This window comes from Diplotaxodon limnothrissa, linkage group LG6 (genome assembly GCF_057381915.1).
Source record: "Diplotaxodon limnothrissa isolate DT_005_m linkage group LG6, D_limnothrissa_male_GT1.1, whole genome shotgun sequence".
Taxonomy (NCBI): Eukaryota; Metazoa; Chordata; class Actinopteri; order Cichliformes; family Cichlidae; genus Diplotaxodon; species Diplotaxodon limnothrissa.
In genome coordinates, this window is record NC_140601.1 from 13,213,552 (window position 1) to 13,227,531 (window position 13,980).

A 13,980-nucleotide genomic window follows, 5' to 3' on the forward strand; every position below is an offset into this window, starting at 1 on the left:
GCCCTGAAGGACGGGGCTTTGCGGCAGCTCCGCGCGCGTGTGAGCGCGTGTGTTTCTGCAAGCGCGCGCCTGAGTTTGTAGATGTGTATGTGAGAGGGCAAATGCGCAAAAAAGCCTCCCCCTGGTGTTGAAGTGGTGGAAGTACACATTAGACGTTTTATCCTCCACAATGGTGAAGATTATTTTAGAAAGCCTATATGACTACGACACAGGTGGAAAGCAACACAATGGGTCTTTCACTAGAAATTGTTTTAAATGTTTTCCTGGAATATTTCCAAATTTGAAAAAAAAAAAAAAATCAGAAAAACAGTCCCAAACAATATTAATGTCTCCTACCAATAATAAATATAAATAAATATGATATCAGAGGTTGAGGGTTGCAGACTCAGGGGATGCACATCTTCAGTGTCGAGGGTGATTTTTTATTACATTATAATAAATACATAGAAATTATATTTTCACTTGTACTTTTAACACTGGGCTAATTTCAAATACATACATTTTGAAATAAAATCCTATATTTCACTGGTTGTTCTCTGTGTTTTCCCCAGAGGCACCCCTTTTGTTCTCAGACTTATTCTCTACATGAGAAGAGATCCATGAACAACATTATGGAGTAATGACACTTAACTCTGTCACTATTCTGAGGAGTTTTAGTAAAGAGTTTCTCTTTTGTTTCAGCTAAAACTCTTGATCATGATACTGTTGGGAGGTTTTTGTACAATCCTCAGTGCCAGAGCAGGTCTGGAGCTGTGCAGTTCTAAAGTCAGCAGAGTGTTGGTGATTTTTTTTCTCACTACACCTCAATCAGCTTTTGTTGTGGTTCCTATTACAGCACAACACTCAGCCATCTCTTTAAAACTACACATTATTCACAAAGGTTTGTAAAGACAGACGGCATGGCTATGTGCTTGATTTTATACACAGTGGAACTGATATTAGCTGACTTCAAACATTAAGAAGTGTATGGACACAAAGGGTGTAACAACAAAAAAAAAATAGGGGGTACATGCTACTTCTCTCAGAAGTGTTTGGGAAAATAAGCACAAAATGTAAGTACAGGTAATAGTTTCTGGGAAGGACCACATGAGACTGGAGATTTTATTAGAAAAACATTTTATTTACTGTATCAGAAATTAAGTTACACTGATCATGTGGAGACAAATGCACTCGATCGTTGATTTTATTGACTCATTTGTCTGTTTTAAAGCACAAGTATTATTGGCATTAGACACAGTCCCTGTGTATCCTCCCCTGCTCTCACCGTTTCAGTATTGCAGCAGCCTGATCTATAACTTATTCACAGTTTGGCTCAATAGTGCATCAGTTAAGAGCTTTCCCTCAACCACACCGCAGACTCAGCTATAACAAACTAAGCATGCAAAATATATTAGTGTGCTGACTTTCATGTATTACCAAATAAGGCATGTGCAAATGTGATTTTATGGATTATTACAGCCTGATGAAGCCAGATGAATTTAAAGTGATGCCTGCTAGGTTAGCAGAAATAAATGCATTTATTACTGTAATTTCAATTTGAATTCCCATGCAGCAGGCAAAAAGAAGCAAAAATAAATCTGACTAATTAAACAGAGATATTTGGCTCAAGAATAACACACTCAACAAAAATGGGCTGTTCGTTTTATGTTCTTGTCTGATTAAAGAAAAAAAAACATCTCATAACCTTACATCAACACTGAGACATGTTCTGAGAATATTCCTGTTATTGGCATTGGCATGGGAGCAGCTCGTGTTACACAGTGAATATTGTCATTGATATTACAAACATTATTGGAACAGCCCAGCTTTTATTTGCAGCTTCAGTAAGAAGTTAAACTTCTTAGTAACTATACTCAGTAACTATACTTAGTGACTACTCAGCTTCTCGATGGGCGTGACGGAGACACGATGATGTCATCAGAATCATCAGAATAGAAAGCGGCGTCTTCATCGATGTCACGAGACTCGCTCTGGGCTGCAGGAGACATACAGCACGCATGTTTATAGGTGTGTGGACGCACTCCTCTATAATTACCTTTAACACTTACATTTAAGAACAAAGGCCATGAAAGAAATAAACACTTGCTGTGACCTCTGTCTGACCTTTTGTGAGTGTCTTCCTGGAGGCAGAGATGTTAGACGCAGGCCGGGTATTTTTCTTTACACCTTCCTCTTCACCATCATCACTGAGAGATGCAGCATCTTATTAACAGAACAGCAAAGAGTAATTAATGCCATTCAGCCACACCCTCAGAGACACATGTACAGATGCTATAGTGCTAACAGCATGCATTTAAATATGGACCATTTCTTCTCTCGTGGCATTGACTAAACTTTTCAACAAATAAAACCCTGTCTGTAGGAATCTAGAACAGCTCAGCGAGGGAGTTCATGTTGCTCATGATAGGCCTTTCACCACATTATTAAAAACATCAAATGAAGATGGTAAAAAACAGCTTCACTGGAGGCTGTCCTTTACAACTTATAAAATATAACTACAATGTAACCAGTGAAGCATGACACAATACGACACACTGTAAAGCTCCATAAGAAAGCACGTGTTCTCAGATCGAAAAGAAGCTGGAACGATGCAGGTTAAACTCTCTCAGTGAAGCCCACAAGGTATCAAATGCAGAGGCATCCTTGTAAGATTATAGGGGGGAAAATGCTGACATCACTGCTTTGCTCTATGCACAAGCATGCTGTGACATGCTCAATACTCTGGGACATGGCGGGGAAAGTAATGGGGGAGTCAGTTAGGGCAGACAGATGTGAAGGCAGGACTCCTGAAACAGAAACAGCTTCGCACAATGTTCTCAGAGAACTCCTAACTTTCTTGCTTAGGAAGGATTGAGGATAATTCACAGAGCGGTTCAGTCACATGGAAAGTTCCATGCTCATTCGATCTTTTCATAATTAATCACTGTCATCATCTGATTTCCTATTTTGGCATTTAACAGGAAAAAATGGTTCTACTTCGGCGCTGAAATGAACTGCATCACAGCATGACACAGTCAAATCCCTGCAATCGTTTGTGTGATGGCTCTGCTGATGGGAAGCTGCGACAGACCTGAGTCATCGCGGATGTTGCGATCGCTTGACGTGAGCGCATTAAATATAATTCTGTAAAGTTTAATTAACATTGAATTACTTGCAGAGAGTTTGGGGGATATTTTTCCAAACTCTTTTTTTCTTCTTGTCATTTGCGCCTCTGTTTAAACAGTTAAGCTCCTAAACAGTCTTTTTTACTCCTAGTAAAGTAGAGGCAGTAGTGGTGTGAAGGTCTGCTGAGTGCCCTCTTAAGTCTTTATTTTATTTGAGGCAGACGGTGCCCTCGCTGGTGCTGAGCAGACAGGGACAATAGAATTACATTACTGCTCCAGCGAAATCCATCAATACTCAAAGCAGTGCCGGGGGGAAGGAATCATAAGTGATTTGGAACCTGAGAGCAGGGAGGTGCATACATCAGTGAATATGAAGTCTGAGCACTGAGCAGTTACAGTGTAGCACGAAGGCACTGAATACATTTGTACAGCGTGTTGGGGTGCATCAACCCCTATCCCTGAACTGAAGATGGATGGAGAGCTGTGACTTTTTTTGGTTTTTTGCTGTGTTCTGATGAATATTTTGATAGTTTGCTGTGGATGTGTTTGCATAGAAACAATTTTTAAAAGATGGCGAGAACCTCACCTTTTTTGCTGGGTGGGTGTGGTAATGCACTTCCTCTTGGTGCCAGCGTGGGAAAATTGTTTTCCATTAAAGAAGGCACAGACCTAACACACAAACGCAAACAAGCAATTGTGGATTTTTTTCTTTGGTTTGACTGTTTGTTTGTTGTTTTGGTTTTTAATTCAGTGCATAAATGAGTCACCTTTCTTGTGCAAGACTACATCGAGCCAGATGTCCCCTGCACGCCGACTGTATCATCGTCAAGGCGTCATCATCCAGCGTGTCACCAACGGAGGAAGCTTCATCGCTGAAGTTTGAGGATTTTTCAACCTGGAAACAGCAAAAAAGGGGGAAGAGATAAGAAAGCTTCAGCAGGGACAAAAGCTTACAGCCAACCCACCAGAAAATGTTTTTTAGAGCCACCTAGTGGTTATTTGTGTTAGCTGCAACGCTGACTCTGGCTTATTAAGGACATCATGATCTCTAGTAGGATTGTTGGAAGTACATCAGCACACAAGTAATTTCTGGTTTAATCAATTTTTCCCCTTTTGTTTGGGTTTGAAGGAAAAAAAGAAAGAAAAACAAAATTACATTTAAGTCCTTCATTGCTGAAAATACTTCACACACCTGCTGATCATTACCCAGCATTAGAAAAACAAAATCAGCACTCGTTATGCTCAAATTAACCTTAACACGAGACATGAGTCTTCAAGTATCCATGAAAAGTAGCATTTATTGTTTTTATTAGTACACTGTTCTCGATGCTTTACAAGTACGGCTTGATATGAGTGCATCGCATGGAAGCGTGTGGGTAAAACCTGATTCAGTGCATCTTCCGGTAGCTCCTTCAGCTGCGAGTCTCTGAAGAGGTGGCCTCTTAAAGCTGACTGCAGCATCACCGTGTCCTTAAAAGAGAATGCAGAGGACGGATATGGACAGAAAGAGAAATCTGGGCCAGTGTCTAGACATTTTTTTTTTTTTACATAACATTTCTATCAGATATTAATAACTTCCTTTGCATAAGCGTGTTACATACCCTGTTTCTGTGCTCCCTCCAGCATATCTGAATGTCTAATGCTGCTTTCTCCATTTCTTCTTTCTCTCCGTCATCTGTGACTGATTCCTCACCTCCCTCTGCCTCCTCTTTGCTCCCCGTGTCCCTCTCCTCTCCCTCTCTCACACCTGTGCTGCCCTGAGTCTCCTCTGCCAATGTGGGAGGAAGAGAGGAAAGCTCAGCCTGTGCAAGTTTACTGTTTTCCTCCTCCAGAGTTTGGATCCGAGTTCGCAACTGTTTCAACTCCTGTCTGGGAAACACAAAACACACGCGTGCAAAGCAGTAAATAAACACAACTTTGCAATAAAAGCAAACTCCACCTGCAAATCATCATAATTATTAGTATTAGTATTATTATTACATATTTATCTATTACTTAAGACTTAAAATGGAATTACACTTGGCTTTTAACTTAAAACTACAATGATCAATTTTATGAACAATGCAAATTGAAGAAAAGTGTGGACACACTGAATCACACCCATGTCAAACACCAAATGCAGGAGTGAAAGTGTACTTATGCTGCCGTCTCTCTTCATCGTGTAGTTTTTTCTGTTCAGCTTTCCACTGTTTTGTCGCTTTCTCAAGTTTTTCTCTTTCAGCCTTCAGCTGTTTCAGTTCACCACTGGAACCACAGACAACACAGATTAAGTATAGAGAACAACAGCTGCTGTTACGGATGTAATAATGTGGTAGGTTCACATCATTCATTTATTAGACTTTTACATTTAGAAGTAGTGTTTTGTTTTTTAACTGAGCAGTCTCAGGCTGCTCGTCACTCACTCTCTACTTGACAGCAACTCTTCAAGTGCCATTTTCTCCTCCTCCAATTGGCTCAAGCGTTCCCTCAACTCCGAAACCTCCTCCCTTTCATCAGTGAGCGTTCCCCCGGAGACCACTGCCTCTGTTGCCATGGTAAACGCCAGACTCTCAGTGAGTGTGGTCTGGACTTCCTTATCCAATAGGATGGCGCTCTTTGGTGACTGGGCGTGTCTTTTGCTGTCTTCCAGCCTCTGACAGGAGGAGAGAGTCTGTTAGCTGCGAGCTTAGAAACAGAGGCAGGCAACTGCTCGTGTTTACATGAACAACTGGTTACGGCTTCCTCTCACCTTCTCCACCTCCAACAGCCGTCTCAACAGTCTCTGTTTACTCCACTCTCTGTAATCTGGGACACATCATTACACTATTTTCAGTAACATTACAGCACACAGCAGAAAACTGTAACCACTTTATGACCATCCTCTTGATCTCCAGGATTTTCACTTGTGACCAAAGTGCATTTAGTCTCCTTGTGTGTTTAATTGGAGGCACAGCATTTTGTTTTAGTTGTGGCTTAAAAACTACAACTTTTGAGTCTTCTGGAAGCTGCCTGCATCCATGACCACAAGGACTTTTTGCCCCTTTCGCCCAACAGCACAGATGTAAAGACTAATACCAATTCCTTTGTTTCCTTTGTCTTTGCATTGCACTTAATGTTAGCTGGAATGTAATCAGTAATGGCAACCTACGTAGATCATAAAGAAAAACTGTATTAACCAATTAGGATTTAAAAACAATACAATTGTTTTATAGCAGCGAGCTTTACTAGGAGACAGGAAGGCATGTTTCTAGTACAAGCTCCTTTAACGGGACCCTAAATCAACATATAGAACACACTGGTTCCAGTATCATTGGTTTTTTACTCCTCCCGGTTTTATACATATGTACATACTGTATGTAAAATATACAGCGAGTTGTAGGCGTTTTACACTGATATCTGACTCTTGCTGGTTTTTTCAGCACTACGTTGTGGCGTGTGAGAAAAGACCTTTGGCTCCTCCAGCAGGACTGTCGGTGTTGAGTTCTTCTCTGAGTGCCACGTTCTCTTGTTGAAGCTGCTCCAGGTTCTCAGTCAGACGGTGAACTGTGGAGCTCAAAGCTTTTTGCTGCCTCTGGGAGCATTTGCTCTCGGCTCGACAGCTGCAACAGAGCAGGTAAGGAAGTCTCAATGCCAGAAACATACTCGTTTATTCGTTAACCTTTTATAATGATGACGACGGAGATCCGTGATTCTCCTGAACTCGGCTACACTCAGACACGTGTGTGTCAGTCACCTTTTCTCAGCTGCTTCTAGAAGCATCCTCAGTCTCTGGATCTAAAAGGAAAGGCAAACAGACCCACTTTACTGAACTCCTTTACACACCACCAAACTCACAGTGGGCAAAGTGGGACTGATTTTACCTCCTCAAAGTATGATTTGACTCGAATCTTCAGTTCTTCCAGGTTGGTGGCCCTCAGCTCACTTTGCAGTTTACTGAACAAGCAAAAAAATAAATAAATCACATGAGCATCATTCTGTTTTACACAGAAACCAAACATACAGAGACAAAGTTGGAGGACGGCATTACCTCAGGGCGTTTTCTTTCTCTCTGCACTGCTGCTCCAGCTTTAGGATCCTCTGCCTCAGTCCATTGATAACCTTGACAAAGAGGATCAGCTTTTCTTGTTATAAACACATCCTAAAAATTACATTTATTCCCGGCATGTTCACTAACCCACTGGATATACTCACCACGCTCCCTTCTCTTTTCCTATCTACCAAACTACGCGTATATTCAGATCCCTACAGGAAAAACATTGCACAGTTGGGGTTTTTTTTTTCCATCATTTTAGTTTCTTTGACAAAAAAACGACACACGAAAAAATAAAAAACAAATAATTTTCTATTCTTACCTTAGTGGGATCCAACAGTGATTCTATCTGTTTCTCTCTCTTGGCATTGTCTTCCTCCAGGCGTCGTATTTTGGCTTTCATTTGCTGGTTGTCAGATTTCTGCTCATGAAGGCTCTGCAGAGAACAGCACCAGTGACTACTCAAACATATAATAAGTGCATAAGGATTTACATTTTAAAGAAGCCTGACTAAATTAAAGAGGAAGAATTTTTGAGAAGAAGAACAAAAACGAGATGGAAAAGTCACTACACCGATGTGCAGGCATGCATGTCTTGTTTTAACGTGTGATTGTGTTACTCCTTACCTTCTTGAGGTGAATGATCTCATCGTACATGTCCTCCTTCTTCATGAAATCACTTGTAACTAAAGTCAAACCTGCAAATGATGGGAGAAGGTAAATGATTTCACAAAGAAGACAACACATGCTTGGCTTTGTAAGTCGTGAAAAACAACACTGACTGCACTAATATCACATCATACTCCCTTCACAGCCAGTATTTTTCCTTTTTTTAAGCGTCTCCTGTTCAGCACAAAAACCTGACCTTCAGCTCTGTCTCCCTCTTCGCTCCATTTCTAAGTCTGATACACAAACGCGTTCTCTCACCGTTGGAAGCAGAGTGGAGATGTTTGGATTTCCTCGTGCTCAGGGTCTGCATGAGGAGCTCTGGTGTGGCGTCACACTCTGATCTCAGAGTTTGAGACACATCTGAAAAAGAGAAACAGACAGAGGCTACTTGTCAACATGCTTCGGTTTCCTGATTCATTTGGCAGATTTCTATTGTTTTTAATAACGCAGTGTTAGATGCCTGTGCCATGCTTGTTTTTAAGCCTAGATGATGTGCTAATAAACATTAAAAAGAAGTTTGGCTTACACAAACTGTTCCAACACGAGTCAATACTGCATCTGACTCATGCCTTTTCACACTTTTCGAGGACGCGCTGCAGAGCATGAATAATGCATTTAAGTTCAGATATGTGACGAAATCACTGAAAACCTATATTTCCCTTTACCTCCTTGTTTTTGCTGTACAGCCTTCCATAAACTGTTTCATTTCAAGCAAGCAGATAAACCCATTCACTGTTAATGTATTTATGTAGGCACCATTCACAGAGCTTGTTGTGCCTTCATGACACCTACCAAGGCCGTTGCTGAGGGAAGTAAGGCGAGCTGGGCCAGTCTCCCCGGGAGTGTCCAATCTGGTGTCCCCCAGAGAGGCCCTTGGTAGTCTCCAAGCACCCACTGCTGCTCTCCTGTGATTCACATTCAGACTGGTGAGGTATGGAGACCCTACAAATACAAAAGCAAACATAACTTTCAAGGTGGGTTTTCCTACAGAGTCTGAAAATACTACCTACAGTGCAGCCGAACAGGACTCACCTGGAGAAGGAGGAGGCTTGCCAGAAGAGACTTTCTTTTTCGTTTTCTGATAGAGGACAAACACGAAGGGGGCAAAGCAGATGACAGGAGTATTTATGAAACTGGTTTCATGCGGAAGAGCACGTCGAAAGCAAAGGAAATGTCCCAGCCATAAAAACAAAGACATAACAATGTGTTCATGTGGCACAGATTAGATTCACGAGTCCATTTGTTTACCTTTACTGGAACATCAGCAGGGAGCGAGAAGCCATCCTCAACCTAGGAGGCGTAAGACACCCATACTAAGACAGAAATCCCCTCTGATTGAGAAGTCAAAAGTGCTGAAAACAACTGCCATAAACTACCATGGCTTTAAATTATAGAACCTTATAGGCTTTTAATAAGCAATTCCAACAAGAACCACTGTAAAGTCAGTTTTAAGTAAACAGCTGTATCTTTAACCCAGCCAGATCAGAACACTCACCAGCTCCTCGTAGTCTTCATCTGTTTGGACATCACTCGCCTGAAAAGACGTCTTAGCATTGGCACTGAACATCGCTAGTAAATAAATGTTATGTTAGGTTGGAAAACTCGACTTTTTCCACTTCTAATTCGGTCATCTTTTCCCAACTCCCAAATCTCACTTCACGTCGCCTCCTCTCTTGCTAAGAAATACACAGAGGGGGCAACAAAAGAGACGCTAGCTATGCTACAACTGGGAATTTACGTGTTTTGGGACAGCTAACTTTCCTTAATAATAAGCAGTTCATACGGTAACGTGGGCTGTAGAGCATAGCTTCCTTAAAACTGTTAAAATGCTGCTGTCTTTCGGTACAGAGGTTACTGATTTCTCATCGGCGTCGCAGATTGAGTCGTCTAGCAACCAGGCTGCCGTTAACCAGCGATGTCAAATTACCAAGAAAGAATCCGAGCGGTGCCGGAACTGTATGAGGACGTCTTCAAAATAAAAACGTAAACGCGTGACAGGCGAAAGTAAACGTGACGCGTGATGCTTATCTTAATTTAATGGTAGTTTATGAAATAATGTGTTTTAAGTTGGCAAACTACGCTTCGATTTCAAGCGAAGGGCAACGCATTTCTTTAAACAAGAAACTTATTTTGAAAATATTGGCCGGTTGTACCCGTTAGCTCTGTTTACCTTGATAGAGCACAGCCCAGGTAGTGTTTTGCCCGCTGCTCTCGGAGTGGTGCTACAAGGAGGGGCTGAAAGTGGGTTCTTCTTCCCAGAATCATTCAGGTCCGTGGGACACATACAGCCCAATTTGATCCTATCTGGGGTGGACCAAAAAAACCTCCATAATTTACAAAACAGATGATTAACAGATGGAAGTGTGTTAGTTTTTACTTGTGCATTACAGCTTACACCGCTGTAATACATCATAGTGGATATACAAAGGCGCAAAACATTCACGTGCGTTTTAAAACTAAAGAGTAACAATGTTTTTAATCCTTTACGATCTAAAAAAGTTGAGATATCCAATATAACATTATTATCGACTTCTATTATCACTTTGCAAAGCCATTCAGTTGCCCAGATATGACCATTCTGAAGTCCAGTTGTTTGAACCCATTCTTGGTTCCATATAGCATGAGTCAAGGGGATGAGGATGTAAAAGTAACCTTTGAGCTCAGTTTGAAAAAGTCAGAAAAACTAATAAGAGAAGTTCAAAGAATAACTGACAGAACCTAATAGTCCTATTGCCTTATAGAAGACACAGGGGTGTTGTCCTAACATCAAACATGTATCAGCCTCTCTGATGCTGAGTAAGTTTGGCTTGTTCAGAATATTTGCCTGAATTGAAAAAAACCTGATCAAATCTTTCTCTTTTGTATGTCCACTGTCAGGAGTTGAGTTTTGTCATTCCTCAAATTCTCCTCTTTGCTGCAAACTCTGCAGCGAGCTGAGTGGCCATGTTCCTGTATCATTTTCTCATACTGTTTACACAGGTGCTGGACCCCCAGTGCCACACAACCAGGCAGACCAGCATATTTTTGTTCAGGGAGAGCAAAGTCATTGTAACCCATTTAATCGTACAGCTGTCCCTTTTTTCTTAGAGAGCTTCACCAGTCTGTATCTTTAGAATAAAACCAGTCACCTATTTTGCTCATATACAGAGAGATGATAATGGTATAATTAAAATTCATTTCAATTTTATTTATGTAACAGAAAAACGCAACAGCAGTCATCGTAAGGCATTTTATATTGAAAGGTAGATACCCTGCAATAATACAAAAAATACAATAACACAATGATACAGAGAAAACAATCAGATGACTCACTTTGAACATGAACGTGGCAACAGTGGTTTCTTCCCCTTTAACAGGAAGAGACCTCCGGCAGAACCAGGCTCAGGGAGGGGCAGATGTCTGCTGAATAACTTGACTTCATCACATAGTTTATAATAAAATAAAGACTTCCCACAAACCATCCACGATGTCTTTTCATTTTGGTCAACACCTACTAAAGCTGGACCCTATCCCCGCTGTCACAGGGCAAAGGGGACATATTCTAGACAAGTATGGTCCAATTTACCATTGGACTGTGGGAGAAAACTAGATTATCAGGGGAAACCATCCAAAGGTCACACAGAAACGACCCCTACCAGTGAGATGAATTCAAACCCAGTGACTTCTTGCTTTGAAGCAAGAGTCCTAACCACTGGACCACCATGATGCCCGGTGTCCTCAAACAATGATCTTAAATATCAAAGTTTCCCTTTGGAGTCTCTCCTTCTCAAGAGAGAATTTCTGTTTTTATCCAGATAAAGGGATGAAAGGAAAACTCCCTGATAGAAAACCTTTCTGCCTGTGAATGATGTAATTGTACCTTTGTAGCACCATCTAGACTGATAGTTGTCAATCATTTTGCTTCTCAGCTGTTGTTTTATGAGATCTTTTAGTCTATTTCATTTTGTCATTTAACTTGATTCAGTGCTTCCGCCAGTAATCAGGCCGGGCTCTGGCTAGTGGAATTGAAATTTAACCCCGGTCATTCATGATTTAATAGGGGCAAGTAGGTTTGGTTCATTTTCTCTTTAAAAAATTAAATAATAATTATAAAATATTGTGTTAATCTTGATTATCGTTTTCTGATATTAACATTTGTTTGATGATCTGACACGTGATTAAATGGGAAGGGGGTGAACGCAGCACTGTAAGCCCCGTGAATGCTTCACGGGGCTTACAGTGCTTCACATTACTTGAGTAGTAAATACTGTATCATTTGAGCAAGCTGAGTTATACTTCATTACACTTTCTCACCACGAGCTATCTAAAATACAGGCAACCAGGCATTATACTTCAAAAGTATACACAACTCAGTGTTCATTACCAAGACTCAAGGACTTTACTGTTAGGTAATGAAAAACATCCAGACTCTCCTTAACTTGATGAATTTGCTTTTTTTTCTTTCCGAGATTCTTGTCCTTGCTGCTTTTCTCCAAAAAGCCAGATGGGGGCGATGTAGTCCCAGCTGTAAGATATCCTCTCCCCCAGATATCCCACCTCCGCACTAACTTTGCAGGCTGTGTCCCAGCACAGGTTTCATGTCCTGCACAACCTCCCGCTTCAAACTATATGCACAAGCTCATATAAAATCCGTACTTTTCATGGTTTGCTTATCCTACATGTTCATTTCATTGGACAATGTTGTTGGTGGGGCAAATCTGGGATTCCTTTCCTCTCTTGCTACCCCTTCTCTTTGTTTTGGGTATATCGTGCTGCTCGTTTTAGCGATTTATAACCAATTATCTAATTATTTTATAAGCCATAACTAATGATAAATAAAGATCGAAGCATGGGATGCAAAAGTAGTGCCATCAAAATGCTCATCTTGACCAGATCAATCAATCAACCAATCAAAAACCTCCGTTTGTTTTACAGTTATCAAAGATCAAAAGCTTAAAGTGAAAAGTTGTCAAAGATTTTCCTGATTTTTATCAGGTTACTGACTCAGCAGCACACCAATTTTTCATGCAGCAAATTTGCAAGCCACTAATCTCCCTAAATTAAAACCAAGTAACTGAAAATGTATGCATACAAAGTGAACTGTTCATGAACTATCCCGTCTTTCAACTACATCCTCGAATTACATTAGGAATTAAGGTTTTTAGCTCTACACAGGCAAAGCTGCTGTGAGAAAACTTCACTGGCTTATAGCTATGAGGAAGATAACTTTGCGGTACAAAATCAAAACACCATTACCATAATCAATTATATGTTCAACTACTGGAAAAGAAAAGAAGAAGAAAAGAGAAAAGCTTCATTTAGCTTCTCATGGAGCTTTTTATACCTCAGAAAGCTCTCCTGGGGTTGTGGGCGTGAGGAAAGGATAAGCACCCGCCGTTCTCTCTCTCTTTCTCTCTCAGAGTATAGGTGGATGTGTAGACAGGAGTTATGACAAAGCACGGGGGAGAAGGACGGAAGGGCTGATCAGACTACAGGATGGAAAATGGGTGGAATTTCAATGAAGGGAAACAACTGAGTAAATTCGCACTTTTGTCTCTGATCTCTCCGATGTTCATGTGTGAAAACACAATGTTTGCATTGTTCCACACTCAGTAGCTTTTGTTTGGTAATTTTTTTTTCAGCACAGATTTTGTGAAAACTACAGGGGGAAGAGAACATTAAACTACAAACTACCCCACATCAGATTCAGAGGGGACATTTGACTCATAAGAGATCCCAGCACATGGCCTTCTGTATGCTGACATTGTCAGAAAATGGCCTTTTTCTGCCTCTTTCCAGCACAAACATACCAAATCTGTTAGGTGGTGAATCCACAGAGTTCTCCAGGAGCAATGGAAAAGTTAGTGCTGATGGTGTGGATGATACTGGTTATATGTGTGGGGCTATGTGAAGATCAGTGCAGGGGTGGAGTGGTTTGTCAAAATTGCAGTCATCTCCCTCCAGCTCCTCTGCCTGTATCTGGGGCGTGTACTGCCTTGGAAAAAAAACAACTCACAAGCTTGCAACTCCTGCAGCTCCAGCGAGCCAGTCCGGATTTTTACCCAGTTAGGGGACACTGATCACCATCAGCACCATCAGCAGCAGCTCTCTCTCTCCTTCAAACACCCCCACAGTCTTTCTCCCTCCCTCTGTCCGTCTGTCTATCCCTCTCTATAAGACCAGCATCTCCTTTCTTTGCTCCTCTTGTCAAGCTGCAATC

General features: G+C 41.2%; 1 protein-coding gene across 2 annotated transcripts; it reads right to left on the reverse strand.

Moving 5' to 3' along the window:
* Positions 1-1,877: 1,877 nt before the first annotated feature.
* iqce (IQ motif containing E) lies at positions 1,878-9,348 on the reverse strand. Of its 2 annotated transcripts, none has more exons than XM_085355681.1 (21): positions 9,277-9,348; positions 9,030-9,071; positions 8,814-8,859; positions 8,574-8,723; positions 8,040-8,141; positions 7,740-7,810; positions 7,436-7,549; positions 7,275-7,325; positions 7,111-7,181; positions 6,944-7,016; positions 6,817-6,857; positions 6,531-6,682; positions 5,833-5,888; positions 5,507-5,736; positions 5,241-5,348; positions 4,706-4,973; positions 4,488-4,574; positions 3,872-3,999; positions 3,691-3,773; positions 2,104-2,202; positions 1,878-1,975 (listed from the first exon to the last, which is right to left on the reverse strand). In XM_085355681.1, the coding sequence occupies exons 1-21, from the start codon at positions 9,346-9,348 to the stop codon at positions 1,878-1,880; spliced, it is 2,142 nt and encodes a 713-aa protein (XP_085211807.1). The 2 variants fall into 2 exon arrangements, with proteins under 2 accessions (XP_085211807.1, XP_085211808.1); XM_085355682.1 differs by having other exon boundaries at positions 1,878-1,970; positions 2,093-2,202; positions 5,507-5,754.
* Positions 9,349-13,980: the final 4,632 nt, after the last annotated feature.